The 21,280-nt window shown below is 42.7% G+C and overlaps 1 protein-coding gene across 1 annotated transcript in view; it reads right to left on the bottom strand.

The window, feature by feature from the left end:
* The window catches only part of dagla (diacylglycerol lipase, alpha), a 482,446-nt gene that overhangs the window by 62,761 nt on the left and 398,405 nt on the right, over positions 1-21,280 (bottom strand). The window contains exons 17-19 of the mRNA XM_086008510.1: positions 19,291-19,363; positions 6,519-6,712; positions 2,950-3,079 (exon numbers count right to left, since the gene is read on the bottom strand). Coding sequence (XP_085864636.1) covers positions 2,950-3,079; positions 6,519-6,712; positions 19,291-19,363 — 397 coding nt within the window. The remainder of the gene's footprint in view (positions 1-2,949; positions 3,080-6,518; positions 6,713-19,290; positions 19,364-21,280) is intronic.

The raw sequence follows: 21,280 nt of genomic DNA, 5'->3' as shown, positions 1-21,280 counted from the left end.
CCCTTCGATTCTTTCTACCTTTTCCACTTCTCCCGATATTTTGTCAGCATCCACCTCCTTAGTAAACACCGGTACAAAGTACTCAAGAGTATTCTAGCTTTGCCCTGCGCATCGAAGCATATAACACCTTCTCTGCCTCTATTAGGCCCCACCCCGCCTCTTACTACCCGCTTACTGTTTACATGCCGGTAGAAGATTTTTGGGTTCCCTTTTATGTTAACCCTTTTGACATATTAAAACTCGCTACGCACTTGGTTTGCGCATAAAGCAAGGCTTTAATCAACTTGTTTCAGAACATGGAGGTCTAGTTGTACTTCACTAGTTCCTTGTCTTACAAAATGTCCCTGGCAAGCTGGGCCCACGCCCGAGTATTTATACTCCTTGGACGGCGCCACCAGCTGGCCGTCCAGCGTTATTTCAGGATTAGTTTCTTGATGAATGATGAGATTTATAACACCTTTTATGTCCACTCCCCCACCCTTTTTTTAGTTTAAAGCCCTATCTACAGCCCTAGTTATTCGATTTGCCAGGACACCGGTCCCAGCCCGGTTTAAGTGGAGGCCGTCCCAATGGAACAGCTCCTTTTCCGCAGTACTGATGCCACTGACTGCTTTCCTCTTTTGGGAGGTTTCCACAATTCAAATTGTCATCCTTTGCAATTTATTTTTTTATTCACTTCGATGGGGCAGTCAAATGGTTCTCTAATCATTCGCATTCTATACCTGGTTTCTAGAAGGAGCCCAAGTGGTGATATGCATACTACACATCACCCCTTTGCACACTCCAGGGAATGCCCTGTACATTCACTTCTTTTAGATTGGTCTATATCAAGGACTCACTACTCCTCTCATTCTACCAAACAAGCTTTAAAAAAAAACACTGGCAAAAATGTAAATCACAAATTGCTGAATACAATGCCTGCAGTTTTCATTTTTCTTTCCCAGAGCAACACAATACTGCCACCCAGCCATGTAAAAATGAAGTGCATTGGAATGCAATATGGCTTTGAGTCTACTTGTGACCCACTTCCGCTCTACCTGTTGCCTTTGGCAGAGTTCCTGCTTGATATGGCTCTGGTGCCATAGTCACAGCCTGTTCAGCTCTGAAAAATTCATTGAACTGGGATTCATCACTGTTGCACCTCCTCCTTTTGCTCATTAGCAAGGAGGCAATGTTATTCCTTCAAATGAGCTAGAGTTTTTCTATGCTCCTTCCACAGCCTGGATATTACCTGGCCTCCATTCAGCAACTACCATGGCTGCATAACTGAAATCATGAGCATTAACCTGTCCCGACTGCTCCAAGGCAATGTGTTGGGAGCATACGTGACAGTGCTGTTCACTTAAAACAGAATAGTGAATGATAAGTGATTGTGGATTCCATTCGATACACAACGAAGCAGCTTCAACATGAGACTGATATCAGTTCAAGACTAATACAAAGAATTACAGAAAGGGACTGGATGTCTTCTAACTTTTTCTACTCCTGGCTTTGAATAAGTTCAAGTATTTTGTCCTCTAGTAGTGATGGCCCAGCTTTTTGGTTCAGTCTACATGTATTACAATAGTCTCAAGATTAAAATTTTAGTGTCAATTTAACTCAGTTACCAGACATCTTGCCCGAGCCAAAAGGTTGTGGGTTCAAACCCCACTTCAGCATTGGAGCACAAAATCTAAGCTGTCAGCATGTACTAGCAAAGGGCTGCTGTCTTTTGAATGAGACTTTAAACTAAGGCCCCATCTGCTTGTTAAGATTGATTTTAAAGATCTCAGGACATTATTTGAAAAGGGTTTAGAAACTTTGTTAGAAATTGTGTCCTGGTTTCTAAAGACAGAAGGGACTGAGTGAGAAGGCGAGTAAATGGGGTTGGTCTGTGAAATAGAGATGGGCTTGTTGGGCATAATGGTCTTTTCTGTTTCTAAAAAATCTTTGAGTCTTATTATTGTAAATGAGCTATAATCAGTCTCACACACTGGATATTACAATCACATAATACTAATGTTACATGACACTCAAAGAGAAGTGGTCAATACAGTGGAATAACATAACATTCAGCTCCATTATAATTATTAGTGTGACTTTTTTGTGCTCATCAAGATGAGGAATGTTAGCTCCGAGGGATGGAAGGTTAATTTTAATTATGCAATGTCAGCAGCAGCATGATCAGATGAGGTATAGCACAGGATAGCTGCAGAGTTATGTTACTTTTTGTTACTCTTTCCCAATCAAGGTGCCTTCACTCTAATTTTAGCAAGCATCCCCAACTCTAAGTGTGACATTTTTCTTTGTTCACAACAGCCATTTTAGTGGTTTTTGAAAGTGCAACTGGCATTTTTATGCCAAATTTGAAAAAGTTTTTTTCCCCTGTGGGCCCACATCCACTATGAACTGATATGAGAATATCCAAACTCATTTTGCACAGAGCCATTACAACCAGTAGAGAGAGAAGACTTTCAACCCATCAGTCTGGCCTCAATTTCAACTCAGATCCCAGAGGTTGTTGTTGTACGTGTCTTCACACTGTTCCCTTTGGGGAACTGTATGAAGTGGTGGAAGGGTTTCTGGCCGCGTTAACACTCCTTCCGTGACTGTAACCATCTTCATACCAGCCATTAGGGTGGTTAGTCCTATGGCAGGAGGGTTTTACGGGCTCCCACAACCCATACGAGGGGGGGGGGCCACCCGCACCCACGGACGCAAGTATCCCGCTGGATGTCAACCCAGAATTTAGAGCCGGAGCTCCGACTCCACTTGCCGGGACTGTCTGGAGCGCGGTTCGAAACCCTACACCTTCTGGCCCAGCGGCGGGGATGCTTACCGCTACGCCAAAGGCCCACTCCATCCCAGAGGTAAATGGACAAAATACTAACAGTGCATCACTCAGCCCCAATTTTGCACATTTCTGTATTGTGTTCAGTCAGTCTGGGGCAAAATCAGTTTGGCAAATACCTTGTGTAGTCCATCCATAACAATGTGAGGCATGTGCTCATTGAGCATGGCAGCAGAGATGATGACCTCATCCAATGTCTTGTTGTCACTCCAGATAGCATAGTAAGTCGACTCTTCCTGTCCACAGCAACTGCACAAATTAAGATGATTAGTGAGCAAAGGGGAATCACATCAGAACCCCACACACTCGTTCTAAATAAACCAGTAGGGCAGGTATAAAACGGTTGGTGGATCTTGTCTATATGAAAAATAGGGAATGTTCAAAGTTTCTATGTTTCTATGAAACATAGCCAATTGAGTCTGAATTTTGCCCAGAGTTTGCATAGCTTTCAGCTAACACAGGAATTAACTCACACAGGAATCAGTTAAACTCAAGAGACTATACACCACAGTAACCATAAAAGTAACAGTTAAAATGTCTGCCCTACTCGATCAGTAGGCAAATGCATTTTCTGGCATGGTACTGCATCACTTCCAGTTTTGATCCCTGACCTGTACTGAGTTACTTGGCCTCTGGTGGGGCAGCAGTTGAAGTGCTACAACTGATCTCAGTGATCCTGGGCAAGGGAGGGGAAATTTGGTTAGGGCGGCTCCTGCTGGCAAGTGCACTTGTGCTCACGAGGTGAAAACAGTATGGAGCTCTGCTGCGACATCCCCCCCATGAATTAATAGCCTGCTGATACTCATTGTCTTGGCTCACACTAACAATCACCATTTGAGTGAGATACCAGAGGGTTGCTGGTACTTGTGTAGTCATGTTCCTGCCTCTTCAGAAGAAGACGACAGAAAGCTGGAAAAGCTAACACAAAATTCTGATATTAGGATGACAAAAGGATATGGCCTCACGCCCTGGTTCGACCTTACTTTTCATTTGCTCTCAGGCTCTGTTGCTGTTTTGCTGATGACAAAGGCAACATCAGTAAATGCACAACTATTAATTTGTTAAAACATACAAACTTGTCTGAGGCTAACTCATTCTTTTTCATAATTTCAAAATTCAAAAATTCAGTCTTTCCTTCCTCCTACAATCGTCAAGCTTGGTGGCATATAATCACTACCTCCGGTACAATGAGACCTCATCCCTTGACATCTCAATTAAAAAAACTACTGCTCCAGAATCTGACACTGCAACACTAGGTCAAAATAATGCGGAAGCTAATGGCGCTTTTCATTATTCATGCGTAATTGGTCCAGCAACCTCAGGCGATGGGCAGATGGCTGGTTTAACTCAAATGTCCAAAAGTTGCTGTCCGAGTTGTGCCGCTCCGCCATTAGCTTCACGAAAGCTTTATCTCTCTGCCTCGATCACCATTGAAATGCATTAAATGTCATGAAGATGCTGTATTTGTGCGGTAGTTACGAACTAAACTCAGCACAAGAAGTTAAGTCTTGTCTATTTCAGTCTACGTACCATTTTAACGGTATGGTAAGTGTTAATTACAGCCAGTTAACATCTCTGGCACTGAAAATTAACTGTTACAAGTGTTGGAGTCTCATTCCTTACATTTTTATTTTTCCTTTGCGTCTCTTTCTTTCTCTCTCTCAATCTAATCTTTCTTTCCCTCTCTTTCTGCACCTGATTTGGCATTGAATTCAACCACTTTAACTTACACTTCCTGCTCAGTCCTTGTGCTGTTAATTTCACAATCTTTCAATTGGATTAGTTAAGGAGATACACAGTTGGTTACCCTGTTGACTCAGGACCCAGATGCCCGGTTTCCTTAGCTGCGACATTATGAGCTTACACTTTCAGCAACTTGACACGCAAAAAATTAAAAAACTTAAACATGCAAGGGCAAGTCGAACTAACGGCAGGCACCATTAGATGCCCTGCCACAGCAATTATGGCCCAATGTATCAGATCTCATTTCAAAATCTGGTTTGCTCTTTGCTGCTGCAGGTCCCAATTTATGCAACTAGATGGTGACAGAGAGCTATAGAAGCACTTCTATGCCACCTGGCAGACCAGAGTACTGCATGGAGTTAGAAACATAAGGAACAGAAGTAGGCCATTCAGCTCCTCGGGCCATTCAATTAGATCATGGCTAATCTGCACCTCAACAACATTTTCCCAGCTTTGCTCCATATCCCTTACCTAACAAAAATCGAGCAATCTCAGTCTTGAAAGCTCCAATTGGTCCAAGTAGCCACAGCCTTTTGGGGAAGAGTTCCAAATTTCTACTACCTTTTGTTTGAAGAAGTGCTCCCTGATTTCGCTCCTGACCAGCCTAGCTCTAATTTTAAATTCATGCCCCCTTGTTCTTGATTCCCCAAGAGGAAAGAGCTTCTCCGCATCTACCCTAGCAAATCAGGGTAGTAAAACACCTCGATTCGATCACCCTGCAATCTCCTATACTCAAGGGAATACAAGCAGGTTTATTCAAACTGTTCTCATAATTTAATCCTCTAAGCCCGGGTATCATACTGCTAAATCTGCGCTGCACCCCCTCTAAGGCCAGTATATATTTCCTGAGGTGCGGTGCCCAAAAGTGAATGCAGCACTCTACATGCGGTCTTACCAAGCTCTGTAAAACTGAAGTATCACTTCCTCCCTTTGCATTCCAGCCCCCTTAAGATAAAGGCCAACATTACACGAGCCTTTTTTGATTGTTGTGTGTCCTGGTCTACTGGCTTTTAATGATTTGTGTACTTAGACTACCAAATCTCTTTGCTCTTCTACATTCCTAGTTTTTCCACCATTTAGAAAATACTCCTATTTATCTTTCAGGGGTCCAAGATGGATGACCTCACACTTGCCCACAGTGAATTCTACTTGCCATAATTTTGTCCACTCACTTAATCTGCCTATGTCCCTTTGCATCTTCCTGCTCCCAACTGTACTACTTACTGTCCTCACCCTAACTTGGTGTCATCTGCAAACTTGGATATACAACTCTCTATTCCTTCATCCAAGTCATTAATAAATAGGATGAAAAGATGAGTCAAGGGGGGGGGGGGGGGGAGAGGCAGTGGGGGTGCCAGGGGCTTCCCCACAGAAGGCAGGAAGCAAGGGAAATTCAGAAGTAAAATTATTCACATGACCTCTGTAATGAAATCTGTTTGTCTTGATCCTGTATTCGTTTTGCACTCATGTATATTACCCTCCCCCACTGTGTATAGTTTCACTTCCTCTTTCCCGACTAACCTGGGAGGTTCCAGGTCTTGGCTCTTGGCTCCGCCCCTGACTTCTCTTACATAAAGATCCCAGGATCTGTATGACTCATTCCTGTGAACCAGTCGGCGTGTTGAGATGTTAGCTCTGATCTTAGTGATTAAAAGCCAACTTGTTTAAGTCTATAACTTCTAGTTTTGTGGTTATTGAAGGCCCATCAACCTCATAGTAGCTCTCTTGTCTCAGTTGACACTGACTGATGATACAGGGGAAAACTGGCAGAAAATATGCTGGTAAAAATGGGCTCATACATTGCTTCACTTCATAATATCTTTTTTTGTCAATCAGTATCATGCACACATTTGCATAGTAACCTCTTACAATAGCAGGATGCAGTCACATACCAGCTAGTAGACAAAGGGAAGCTCTCCAACATATGCCTTTTGTCGATACCTACCACTTTTCCTCGGGGTGGTTGTGTATCACGTGAATAATCCGGCCTGGTGGGTAGAGTGGGACGCTGGCAGAAAGTGCAATAGTAAGGTCACTGGGGTAGGCCCACTGCCTGCTACTCTGAACGTTAGTCACGTCTTCATCCTCCGGCAGTTCAGATTTAGGAATACATTTAGTGCCACCCATGATAATTCTCCACTACAGGAAAAGATTAAAAAAGCACACTGAAGGATCTGGGACCATCTTATTCATCAACAACACAGGACTATAACAAGGAGCAGGATACCCGCCAGTCCCCAGCTTGTGTTGTCACCTGTCCCATTTTGACTGAAATCTCTGTTTTTTAAGTGGGCTGTCCAAAATTTCTAAAAGTGTAAACTGGACACCATGAGTCTGGTTTTTAAAAACAGAGGTCCATTTTAGTTACTTACTTCTGTGGTACTGTCTTATAATGTGCAGACATTAGTTCTTGGGGTTCTTAAAGGCTTTTCATCACTGGATATCAGAACACACAACCCTACTCTCTCTGCACTGTCCCTATCCTGTTGCGAGTTTGGTTTTGGTCTTGGTAAAAGATGCCAACCTTACCCAGAGCACACAAGTTTCTAATATCAGGTGTGCCACTGGAACAGGCGAGTGCGGAAATTGGTACAGAAGGAGCTGACTGTCTGGCTTCTCAAAACAAAACCAGCATGTAGATAACAAAAAAAAGAAAAATGAATTCCTTTCTTTTCCTCAAAGCTGAAAGAACAGCCTGTATTTCAGCTGGTTACAATCACATAAAATGAGTTGATCCAGTGAGTAGGTGAGCCATATAGATCAGGAAGGTCCCAAATATGATGGTTTGAGCTGTATTAGATGATCTTAGTTAAGACAGCAGTAGGGTGGCACAGCTGGTCTTAGTAACTCTGAGCAAGCAAAGAGAAAGTTAGCTAGCGTTCTTGCTCCTCATCTTTTCCTAGTGACCCCAAGTAAAAGTGCACATGAATGGATGCTGGGTGAGGACCGAATGCCTCCATGATCAAATAGCTGATAAACACTCACTGCCCAGGCTCAAACCTGAATACTGAAGTGGGCCCCTGCAACTGTACTCCCAAACTACCCCCAAATAAACTGGCAAGAGGTAGCGAAAGGGGTACAGGGAATGGAGTTTTCCAATGTGTGCAGGACTCCTTTCTTACCCAGTATGTAAAAAGCCCAACAAGAGAGCACTGCTGGATATAGTAATGGGAAATGAACATGGATGGATAAGAGAAGTGTAGGAGAACATCTAGGCAATAGCAATCACAACATAATTAAGATAAGGATTGAGAAGGACATAAGTAAGACAAAGATTAAAGTAATAATTTGGAGAAAAAGCTGATTTTAAAGGGATAAGAATAGAACTAGGGACAATAAACTGGAAAAATTTACTGACAAACTAAGAAAATAGAACAGCAGTGGTAAACATTTAAAATGGTGATCAAGTGTCCAGGAGAAATATACCCCACTAAAAAGCAAGAACAAACTAGCCAGTAATGACACACCACGTGTGAATAAAGAAATAAGGGCAAAATTGACACTAAACAAAAGGCATACACTAAGTATATAGACACGAAGGACAGGATGACAAAAGGGAATACGAAAAGGTTAGGAAAGAAGTCAAAAAACAATTAGGAATTCAAGGAGAAGCTACAAAATTAAATCATCAAGGAATATAAAAATAAATAGTGAAGTGTCCTACAGACATATAAATAACAAAAGAAAAGTCAGAATAGGGATTGGGCCACTAAGGGTTATACACGATAAACTCACAGGTAATGACAGCGAAATGGCAAAAATATTAAATAATTACTTTGCCTCAGTATTTACCAGGGAGACTAACATGGTGGGCATGACATTAGAAGAAGAGATCAAAAAAGATATAAAGACATTTAAGATAGAAGGGGGAAGAGAATTGATAAACTTTTCAAACTTAGAGAGGATAAAACCCCTGGATTGCATCCACGCATACTAAAATAAGTTAGGGAAGAGATAGCAAAGCCATTACATATATATAAAAATTCATTGGAAATGGGAATAAGTGACAGAGGACTGGCTAATGCGATTCCTTTATTTAAAAAGGGAGATAGAACAAGTCCAGTGAACTATAGACCAACTAGCTTAATGTCAATGGTAAGAAAGATAATGAAATCCTTACTCAAAGATGTAATAGAAAAACATCTAGAAACTGAAAATAATAATAAGCAGCACAGATTTCAAAAATAAGGTCATGCTTGACCAACGTTATTGAATTCTTTGAAGTAGTAACAGAAAGGGTAGATAAGGGTAATGCAGTAGACATAATAAATTTGGATTTTCAAAAGGTCTTCAATAAGGTACCGCATAGTAGACTCATGACTAAGGTCAGACCATGTGGATTCAGGATACAAGTAGCAGAATGGATAGCAAAGCTGGCTACAAAGCAGAAAAGAGAGTAGGGATCAAAGGCTGTTACTCAGACTGGCATAAGGTGGGAAGTGGTGTTCCACAAGCATCAGTGCTGGGACCACAGTTGCTCACCATTTATATAAGAACATAAGAAATAGGAGCAGGAATAGGCCACTTGGCCCCTCAAGCCTGCTCCGCCATTCAATAAGATCATGGCTGATCTAGGGCTCAAAGCCACTTCCCAGCCTGCTCCCCATAACCCTTCACTCCCCTATCTTGCAAAAATCTGTCTATCTCCACTTTAAATATATTTAATGACCCAGCCTCCACAGCTCTCTGGGGCAGAGAATTCCACAGATTTACAACCCTCTGAGAGAAGAAGTTCCTCCTCATCTCAGTTCTAAAAGGGCGACCCTTTATTCTGAGACTGTGCCCCCGAGTTCGAGGTTTCCCCAGGAGGGGAAACATCCTCTCTGCATTGAGCCCCCTCGGTATCTTATATGTTTCGATAAGATCACCTCTCATTCTTCTAAATTCCAATGAGTATAGGCCCAGCCTGCTCAACCTTTCCTCATAAGTCAAATCCCTCATCTCTGGAATTAACCTAGTAAATCGTCTCTAAACTGCCTCCAATGCAAGTATATCCTTCCTTAAATAAGGAGACCAAAACTGTACGCAGTACTCAAGGTGTGGTCTCACCAATACCTTGTACAGTTGTAGCAGGACTTCCCTGCTTTTATACTCCAACCCCCTTGAACATTCCATTTGCCTTTTTGATTACTTGCTGTACCTGCATGCTAACTTTTTGTGTTTCATGCACAAGGACCCCCAGGTCCCTCTGCACTGTAGCATTTTGTAATCTCTCTCCATTTAAATAATAGTTTGCTTTTTTATTTTTCCTGCCAAAGTGGATAACTTCGCACTTTTCCACATTGTACTCCATCTGCCAAACGTTTGCCCACTCACCTAGCCTGTCTCTATCCCTTTGCAGATGCTTTGAGTCCTCTGCACAACTTGCTTTCCCATCCATCTTTGTGTCATCCGCAAACTTGGCTATATTACGCTTGATCCCTTCATCCAAGTCATTAATGTAAATTGTAAATAGTTGGGGCCCCAGCACCGATCCTTGTGGCACCCCACTAGTTACCGTTTGCCAACCAGAAAATGACCCATTTATCCTGACTCTCTGCTTTCTGTTAGTTAGCCAATTCTCTATCCATGCTAATATATTACCCCCAACTCCATGAGCTCTTATCTTACGCAGTAACCTTTTATGTGGCACCTTATCGAATGCCTTCTGGAAATCCAAATACACCACATCCACTGGCTCACCCTTGTCAACCCTGCTTGTTACATTCTCAAAGAACTCCAGCAAATTTGTTAAAACATGATTTCCCTTTCCTAAAACCATGCTGACTCTGTTTGACTGCAGTATGTTTTTCTAGATGCCCTGCTACTGCTTCCTTAATGAAGGACTCCAGCATTTTCCCAACGACAGATGTTAGGTTAACTAGTCTATAGTTTCCTGCTTTCTGTCTCCCTCCTTTCTTAAATAGGGATGTTACATTAGCGGTTTTCCAATCCGCTGGGACCTCTCTGGAGTCCAGGGAATTTTGGTATATTGCAACCAATGCATCCACTATCTCTACAGCCACTTCTTTTAAGACCCTGGGATGCAGGCCATCTGGTCCAGGGGACTTGTCGTCTTTTAGTCCCATTATTTTACCAAGTACTAATTCCCCACTCCCTGTGGCCCCTTGATTATCCATTATTGGGATGTTGTTAGTGTCTTCTACAGTGAAGACAGATGCAAAATATTTGTTCAGAGTCTCTGCCATTTCCCCGTTCCCCATTATTAATTCCCCAGTCTCATCCTCTAAGGGACCAACGTTTACTTTAGCTACTCTCTTCCTTTTTATATACCTGTAGAAGCTCTGACTATCTGTTTTAATGTTTCTTGCCAGCTTACTTTCATAATTCATCTTCTCCCACCAATCTTGGCAACATTGTAATCCTTCGTTCTCAATTTGATACCATCCTTTACTTCCTTAGTTAGCCACGGATGGTGCTCTTTTGTCTTAAAATCTTTCTTTCTCACTGGAATATATTTTTGTTGAGAGTTATGAAATGTCTCCTTAAATGTCTGCCACTGCATTTCAACTTGCTTACCCTTTAATTTGTTTTTCCAGTCCACTTTAGCCAGTTCTGCCCTCATGCCATTATAATTGCTTTTGTTTAAGGTCAAGCACTGGTTTGGGATACAACTTTCTCACCCTCCAACTGAATTTGAAATTCAACCATGCTATGATCCAATTTAGACTCGGGAATCATAAGTAAAGTTTCAAAATTTGCAGATGACACCAAATTTGGGGTATAGTTAATACAGAGGAAGACATTAATAAACTTGCAGAATGGGCGTGTAATTGGTAAATGATGTCTTATCGGGGGAAGGCAGCAGCAGCCAACTTCCTGGCACCATGGGTGGTTCTGCTGCACAGGACGGGAAGAAAAAAAGAGTGGGAGAGTTATAGTGATAGGGGATTCTATTGTAAGGGGAATAGATAGGCATTTCTGCGGCCGTAAACGAGACTCCAGGGTGGTATGTTACCTCCCTGGTGTAAGGGTCAAGGAGGTTTCGGGGCGGCTGCAGGGCATTCTGGAGGGGGAGGGTGAACATCCAGTTGTCATGGTACATATAGATACCAACGATATAGGTAAAAAAACGGGATGAGGTCCTAAAAGCTGAATATAGGGAGTTAGGAGGTAAATTTAAAAATAGGACCTCAAAAGGTAGTAATCTCAGGATTGCTACCAGTGCCACATGCTAGTCAGAGTAGAAATAGAAGGATATTTCAGATGAATACGTGGCTAGAGGAATGGTGCAAGGGGGAGGGATTCAAATTCCTGGGACATTGGAACCGGTTCTGGGGGAGGTGGGACCAGTACAAACTGGACGGTTTGCACCTGGGCGGGACCGGGACCGATGTCCTAGGGGGGAGTGTTTGCTAGTGCTGTTGGGGAGGGTTTAAACTAAAATGGCAGGGGGTTGGGAACATGTGCAGGGAGACAGAGGAAAGGGAAGCAAGGATAGAAACAAAAGACAGGAAGGAGAAAAGCAAAAGTGGAAGGCAGAGAAATCAAGGGTGCAAATCAAACAGGGCTACAGTAAATAATAATTCTAAAAGGACTAAGTGTTAAAAAAACAAGCCTGAAGGCTTTGTGTCTTAATGCGAGGAGCATTCGTAATAAGGTGGATGAATTAGCTGCGCAAATAGATGTAAACGGATATGATGTAATTGGAATTACGGAGACATGGCTCCAGGGTAACCAAGGCTGGGAATTCAACATCCAGGGGTATTCAATATTCAGGAAGGACAGGCAAAAATTAAAAGGAGGTGGGGTAGCATTGCTGTTTAAAGAGGAGATTATTAACACAATAGTAAGGAAGGATATTAGCTCTAATGATGTGGAATCTGTATGGGAAGATCTGAGAAATACCAAGGGGCAGAAAATGTTAGTGGGAGTTGTGTACAGACCCCCAAACAGTAATGCTGAGGTTGGGGATGGCATTAAACGGGAAATTAGAGACGCTTGCAATAAGGGCACAGCAGTTATCATGGGTGACTTTAATCTACATATAGATTGGGCTAACCAAATTAGTAACAATACTGCGGAGGAGGAATTCCTAGAGTGTATACGGGATGGTTTCCTGGACAAGTATGTCGAGGAGCCAACTAGAGATCAGGCCATCTTAGACTTGATATTATGTAATGAGAAAGGATTAATTAGCAATGTTGTTGTGCGAGGCCCCTTGGGTAGGAGCGAGCATAATATGATAGAATTCTTCATTAAGATGGAGAGTGAAGTAGCTGACTCAGAGACTAGGGTCCTGAATTTAAATAAAGGAAACTACGATGGTATGAGGCGCGAGTTGGCAAGGATGGATTGGGGAACGTTACTTAAAGGGTTGACGGTGGATAGGCAATGGCAAACATTCGAAGATCGCATGGATGAACTACAGAATTTGTTCATCCCTGTTTGGCATAAAAATAAAACAAAAAAGGTGACTCAACCGTGGCTAACAAGGGAAATTAGGGATAGCATAAGATCCAAGGAGGACGACATATAAATTGGCCAGAAAAAGCAGCAAACCTGAGGATTGGGAGCAGTTTAGGATTCAGCAAAGGAGGACAAAGGGATTAATTAAGAGGGGGGAAATAGGGTATGAGAGTAAGCTTGCAGGGAACAAAGAAACTGACTGTAAAAGCTTCTATAGATATGTGAAGAGAAAAAGATTGGTGAAGTCAAGCGTAGGTCCCTTGCAGTCAGATTCAGAGGAATTTATAATGGGGAACAAAGGAATGGCAGACCAATTAAATACATACTTTGGTTCTGTCTTCACAAAGGAGGACACAAATAAACTCCCAGAGATGTCAGGGAACATAGGGTCTAATGAGAGGAAGGAATTGAATGAAATCAGTATTTGTAGGGAAATGGTGTTAGGGAAATTGATGGCATTGAAGGCCGATAAATCCCCAGGGCCTGATAATCTACATCCTAGGGTACTTAAGGAAGTGGCCCTAGAAATAGTAGATGCATTGCTGGTCATCTTCCAAAATTCTATAGACTCTGGAATAGTTCCCATGGATTGGAGGGCAGCTAATGTAACCCCACTATTTAAAAAAGGTGGTAGAGAGAAAACGGGGAATTTTAGACTGGTAAACCTGACATCGGTAGTGGGGAAAATGCTAGAGTCCATTATAAAAGATGTAGCACTTGGAAAACAGTGACAGGATCGGACAAAGTCAACATGGATTTACTAAAGGTAAATCATGCTTGACTAATCTACTGGAATTTTTTGAGGATGTAACTGGTAGAATAGATAAGGGAGAACCAGTGGATGTGGTGTATTTGGACTTTCGATAAGGTCCTGCATAAAAGATTGGCGTGCAAAGTTAAAGCACATGGGATTGGGGGTAAGGTACTGACTTGGATAGAGAACTGGTTGGCAGACAGGAAGCAAAGAGTTGGAATAAAAGGGTCTTTTTCCGAGTGGCAGGCAGTGACTAGTGGGGTACCGCAGGGATCGGTGCTAGGACCCCAGCTATTCATAATATATATTAATGATCTAGACGAGGGAACTAGATGTAATATCTCCATGTTTGCAGACGACACAAAGCTGGGTGGGCGTGTGTGCTGGAAGGATGCAGAGAAACTCCAGTATGATTTGGACAAGTTGGGTGATTGGGCAGATGCATGGCAGATGCAGTATAATGTGGGTAAATGCGAGGTTCTCCACTTTGGTGGCAAAAACAGGAAGACAGATTATCTGAATGGCAATAGATTGGGAAAAGGGGAAGTGCAACGAGACCTGCGTGTCCTTGTGCACCAGTCGCTGAAGGTAAGCATGCAGGTGCAGTAGGCGGTTAAGAAGACAAATGGTATGTTGGCCTTCATAGCGAGAGGCTTCGAGTACAGGAGCAAGGATGTCTTGCTGCAGTTGTACAGGGCCTTGGTGAGACCACACCTCGAGTATTGTGTGCAGTTTTGGTCGCCTTATCTGAGGCAGGATGTTCTTGCCATGGACGGATTGCAGCGAAGATTCACCAGACTGATACCTGGGATGGCAGGAATGGAGAGAGATTGGGTCGATTAGGCTTATATTCGCTAGCGTTTAGAAGAATGAGGGGGGATCTCATTGAAACTTATAAAATTCTAACAGGACTAGACAGACTAGATGCAGGAAGGATGTTCCCGATGGCAGGGGAGTCCAGAACCAGGGGTCACAGTCTAAGGATAAGGGGTAAGCCATTTAGGACTGAGATGAGGAGTAATTTCTTCACCCAGAGAGTGGTGAACCTGTGGAATTCTCTACCACAGAAGGCAGTGGAGGCCAATTCATTAAATATATTCAAGAAGGAGTTGGATATATTTTTTTTAAGGCTAAAGGGATCAGCAGGTATGGGGAGAAAGCAGGGACCGGGTACTGAATTTGGATGATCAGCCATGATCGCATTGAATGGCGGAGCAGGCTCGAGGGGCCGAATGGCCTACTCCTGCTGCTATCTTCTATGTTTCTGTGTCTAAGAGATTATGAAAGGGTTTGATAGGGTAGACAGAGAAAATGTTTCCACTTGCAGGGGAGACCAGAACTAGGGGCCATAATCATAGAATCGTACAGCACAGAAGGCGGCCATTTGGTCCATCGAGTCTGGCTGCAAAGCAGAAAACAATGAGTAGGGATTAAAGGTAGTTACTCAGACTGGCAAAAGGTGGGAAGTGGCGTTCCACAAGGACCAGTGCTGGGACCACTGTTGAATATAGTGAGTCTGAATATAAGATAATCACTAATAAATCCACTAGAGAATTCAGGAAAAATATGCCTTTACCCAGATAGTGGTTAGAATGTGAAACTCGCTACCACAATGAGTAGTTGATGTGACTAGCATAGATGCATTTAAAGGGAAGCTATATAAACATGAGGGAGAAACGAATAGAAGGATATATTGATGGGGTTAGATGAAGAAGGGTGGGAGGAGGCTCGTGCGGAGCATTAACACTGGCATGAACCTGTTGGGCCAAAATGGCCTGTTTCTGTGCTGTAAATACAACGTAACTACGTAAGGAGAGGGGGGTAAATTGTCAAAAAAATAAAATAAAAATAGCACTGGCTGGGTACAGAAAAAGGTTACATCAACGTAGATACTTTAAGTACTGGTACGAAGCCGTTAAACAACAACTTGCATTAATATAGCACCTTTAACTTAAAGTCAAGGGTGGCACGAGGACAAGGAAAATAAAGGGGACAAGGATGGAGCTTTAAGGGACACCCAACGTGACCGTACAGGAAAGGGATGACAAACATTACAGGAGTCGTGCTGGCTGTGTTGGGACTGATGGGAATGGAACTAAGCAAGTACCACGCTACAGAGATAGACTACAAAGGAGTGGTCGGCTGTATCAAATGTCAGAGGTCAAGGTGGACAAGTAGGGATAGCACAACCTCAGTGACGGTTATAAAGGATATGATTTGTGAATTTGAGGTAGTAAAGGGCTAGCAATATTAAGAGTATCAGAAATGTAACGTAAAAAAAGAGAAACAAATGCTGAAGCAACTAATACTTCAAGGTCACTGAAAGGAGTCCAATGTCTACATGAAGCCATCAACAGGAGTGAAATGTTGAATACTAAACATAATGGTTATCTCATCAGCAAGTTAGTGTGCAGCCTTCCTAAAGGCAAGAGTTGAGGTAAATATGCTCTGAATCTCTGGAAGTAGGGTTGTCACGTTTGTCCAATCTAAAACTGGACAGTGGTGGGCCTTAAGTATGAATGTCCCACAAGGGGTCTAGCCATGGCTGTGTGCATATACAAGCGCGTTGTCCATATCCAAGCCTCGCCTCTTTCCAATGCCCTGCTCTCTGTCCAGTTTAAAAATACGGCATTTGAAAAATGAGTGTTTGCTGTCCAATTTTCAGTTAGGAACATTACCAGACAGCTAGCTCCAAAACCAGACAGGCTAACACCGATTCTGGAAGCAATAGTTTTGGATTGGGCAAGAGGTGAGAACCCTACTCCCAGACATTCAGAGCACTTCTGACACCTATCTTTTCTGGAAGAAAACTAATGGGTTGCTTTGGTGCAGTGTAAGTGTTGAATAAACATGCTTTCAACCTTTTCTCCTTTATTCTATTAATTTTTCTGGACTGTTTTCAGTCTATATGTACAGGGTAATTTTATGTCTATTTTTGTGCTTTAATAGATTATTCTTGTGGACAAGGACAATCCTAAACTTTTTTCTCACGATCAAATCACCACCTTTGACTCTTCTTCTGCTCCCTCTGTCCCCACTTCCAACATCTGGCATGAGGAGGGCATGGACTTTTTTGTCTCGAAGATTAAAACTATCCATTCAGTTACCTCCTTCCTTATTGCTGACCCATGACATCAAATCACTCTGTAGCATCTCACCTATCTCCACTTTTCCATTATCAAGCTCACCTCTTCCATGAAACCAAACTCCTGTGCCTGCAACTCTCTCCTAACCACACAACTATGCTGTTTGTGCCAATGCTCACCGACATCATAAATAGCTCCCTTTCCTTTGTAACAACAGAAAATGCTGGAAAAACTCAGCAGGCCAGGCAACATCCGTGGAGAGAAAATAGAGTCGACGTTTCGGGTGAACTCTTTTTCAAAATTGGAAAGGAAATGAAATAGATCGAAGGCAGGGCTGTGATAGAACAAAAGAAGTAAAGAGACATTAAGAGGTATTCAAAACCAGACGAGATGGTAATAGGACAAGTGGAGACAAAAGACGGCTCAGATTAGGTGTGAAGTGCACTGGCAGAGAGACAGCTGCCATGTGGGAGAGAGAAAAAAAAAGGGGGGGGGGGGGGGGGGAGGGAAAACCCAAAACAAAGGGGTGGAAAAAAAATATAAGTAAAAATGTAATAGGGGCCGAGGTTATGGTCTGAAATTGTTGAACTCGATATTGAGTCCGGAAGGCTGCAGAGTGCCTAATCGGAAGATGAGGTGCTGTTCCTCGAGTTTACGTTGAGCTTCTGTGGAACAATACAAGAGACCAAGGACGGTGAGGTCCGACTGGGAATGGAGCGGTGAATTAAAATGACAGGCGACCGGAAGCTCGGGGTCACCCTTACGGACTGAATGGAGGTGTTCCGCAAAGCGGTCACCCAATCTGTGTTTGGTCTCCCCATGGTCTCACCGTCCTTGGCCTCTTGCATTGTTCCACGGAAGCTCAACGTAAACTCGAGGATCAGCAGCTCATCTTCCGATTAGGCACTCTGCAGCCTTCCGGACTCAATATCGAGTTCAATAATTTCAGATCATAACCTCGGCCCCTATTACATTTTTACTTATATTTTTTTTCCACCCCTTTGTTTTGGGTTTTCCCTCTCCCCCCTCCCCTTTTTTTTCTCTCTCCCACATGGCAGCGGTCTCTCTTTCTGCCAGTGCACTTCACACCTAATCTGAGCCGTCTTTTGTCTCCACTAGTCCTATTACCATCTCGTCTGGTTTTGAATACCTCTTAATGTCTCTTTACTTCTTTTATTCTATCGCAGCCCTGCCTTTGATCTATTTCATTTCCTTTCTAGTTTTGAAAAAGGGTTCACCCGAAACGTCGGCTCTATTTTCTCTCCACGGATGTTGCCTGGCCTGCTGAGTTTTTCCAGCATTTTCTGTTGTTATTTTGGATTTCCAGCATCTGCAGTATTTTGCTATCCCTTTCCTTTGGCTGTGTTCCTTTGTCATTTCAAATTTCTGCCATCAGCTTGCTTCTCAAAAAAATCCATCTTTTCTAACAAGCACCCAACCTTGAATCTCTCTTTCCTCTGCAAGATCCCTGAACGTCTTATTGTCATTACCTCCTCTTGTCACATCCTGTTCAAATTGCTTCAGTCAAGTTTCCACCCTGCACTGAGGCCACCCTGGTCAAGGTCACCAATGGCATCCTGAGAGACCAAGAAATATGGTGTGCTAAGCCTCCTTGTCCGCATCCGTCACTCCACCGCTTTCAACATAAGTCGACGACTACATTCTTCTCCAGTCTCTCCTCTGAGATCATCTCTGCAACACTGCCACCACTTAGTTCCACTCCTGCCGGTCCCAATATGGCCACATTCCTGCAATGCCTTCACCTCCTTCCTGTACAGTTACCTTAGGTTTGCACTCTCACAGCTCCTAACTCTTTCCCACCATTGCTCAAACTGCCATCATCTCCACACTCACCTCACCAGCCTCCTGAATGCCAGTGCATATCCAAACCACCGTCAGCACCCTATCCCACAAGTCCCTCTCTTTTATTACCCCTATTCTAGCCAACCCCCATTGACTCCCCATCCCTAACGTACTGAATTTAAAATCCTTGCTCTAATCTACAAATTCCTCCTTTGCCCTGGCACTTGCAACCTCCTCCAGCCCTACATCCCAGTACAGTCCTCCACTCTTCCAACTCTAGTCTCTTTCTTATCCCCCTCTATCAGAGCACACCCCACATTGTTGCTACGTGAAGAAGTTCACACTGCATGATTCACAGCAGTAACACAGGCGTGTTGAGAAATAACTTGTTGCATTACTGGGAAATTGTTTAGGCCAGAATATAGTAAGAAAACGAAAATATACACATATGTTGGTGTTTCTGCAACAGATAGAGCTAGATAATGATAGTAATGAAGATCTGCTTTCAGAAGTATCTACTGAAATAAACAAAAGTGGTATATTCTGTCTGCATGTGTGTGCTGCAATAGTGTAGTCACATGATTAATTGAGAAAAATAAACTTTAAGAGGCAGTACACACAGAAAAAAAGTGGAAAGCACAAGCCAAAAGAATGCAAAGGCGTACTTTAGGTTTAGTGCTCTTCTGCAGCACATCGAGTAGGTGTCTACGAAAGACTTCCAGCTGGGACAGACCAAGCCTGTAGGAATATAAAAATAGTTTTGTGTTGTTAGGAACATATTCCATGGACCAGTGGGTAATACTACATGGAAGAAAGGTGCTTGTACAAAGACTACATGCCTAATCTGGATGCCAACCAGCTGCACACCAATGAGACAGCAACCAACCTACTTGACCTATGGTCTAATGGGACCAGGGAATGTAGGCTGCACAAACAAATGTGATTTGTAGAAAGCGCAATGAAAACACTCCAGCCCAGTACTGCAATTCTGTAACTTGTTCCACAAGTGCACTGCGCTCTGGGTGGAAACATTCCATCTGACTTTTTTTAAACTCCTAATTCACAACCTATTTTTAAAGTTCACATTACCTGATATTTGCATCCTTTGCCACAGTGACAACTTGCCTGGATCAACTGTCAATTCATTCATAACTGAATATTTCAACTTATTTTTAAATTTATTACAGCAAGCTCCATGGTGATGCAACCATCACCCTGTAATGCTGGATTTCAATTACTGTCGTCAGAATCTGTACTTTATACCAGACAAGGTGTGCACTTTTGCCCAGTGCAAAACCGGAGTATGGAGGCTTAAGATGATTGACAGGAACATTTATAAAATAAACCATACCAAACAAGACATGAATATTTGTGTACAACAAGATCTTAAGAATTTACATCACATCTTACAAAAAGAAGTCTTCTGCTCCATTATTAAATGAGGTGTGTAGCAATTTGGCTATTTAAACAACAAAAAAAGTGTCTTTGTACATGCACCACCTTCCACATGTAGTGCATAGTATAAGCCAATTTGCAGTATTAGCTTTTGGTGCCAGAACCTAATACTAGAAATAAACAAACTTTTTCTGTCATGCATGTACATAGTGATTAGACCCCGCAGCCCTCCCCCACAACCCCTGCCACCCAAAAAAATGGCAACCATCTTTTCCAAAACCAAATTTTAGTAGTCGGTTTCTAAAAGGGAGTAATTACTGGGCAAACTGTCACCCAATGCCAAATGATACATAAAATAAATTATTTTCTGCAATGATGAATATTAGAGAGATACACAGTTCGTTTATTCACATTATATTGAATTCTTCACAAAGGAGTGTTCAATAGTAAATAGGCTCATACATTTCAACTTGGGCACCGCACCTCAGGATGGATATATTAGCCTTGGAGGGGGTGCAGCGCAGATTCAACAGAATGATACCGGGGCTAAAATATGATCGAATTCTTCATTAAGATGGAGAATGAAGTAGTCGACTCAGAGGCTAGGGTCCTAAATTTAAATAAAGGAAACTACGATGGTCTGAGGCGCGAGTTGGGTAGGATTGATTGGGGAATGTCACTCAAAGGGTTGACGGTGGATAGGCAATGGCAAACATTCAAAGACCGCATGGATGAACTACAGAATTTGTTCATCCCAGTTTGGCATAAAAATAAAACAAAAAAGGTGACTCAACCGTGGCTAACAAGGGAAATTAGGGATAGCAGAAGATCCAAGGAGAGGACATATAAATTGGCCAGAAAAAGCAGCAAACCTGAGGATTGGGAGCAGTTTAGGATTCAACAAAGGAGGACAAGGGGATTAATTAAGAAAAGGAAAATAGAATATGACAGTAAGCTTTCAGGGAACATAAAAACTGACTGTAAAAGCTTCTATAGATATGTGAAGAGAAAAAGATTGAAGTCAAGTCAAGCGTAGGTCCCTTGCAGTCAGAATCAGGGGGATTTATAATGGGGAACAAAGAAATGGCAGACCAATTAAATACATATTTTGGTTCGGTCTTCACAAAGGAGGACACAAATAACCTCCCAGAGATGTCGGGGAACATAGGGTCTGATGAAAGTGAGGAACTGAAAGAAATCAGTATTTGTAGGGAAATGGTGTTAGGGAAATTGACGGGGTTGAAGGCCGATAAATCCCCA

This window comes from Somniosus microcephalus, chromosome 15 (genome assembly GCF_052327205.1).
Source record: "Somniosus microcephalus isolate GS21.2 chromosome 15, FLI_Smic_1.0, whole genome shotgun sequence".
Taxonomy (NCBI): domain Eukaryota; kingdom Metazoa; phylum Chordata; class Chondrichthyes; order Squaliformes; family Somniosidae; genus Somniosus; species Somniosus microcephalus.
The sequence above is the reverse complement of the archived record's forward strand: the minus strand, read 5'-3'. Positions and strand labels throughout refer to the sequence as shown.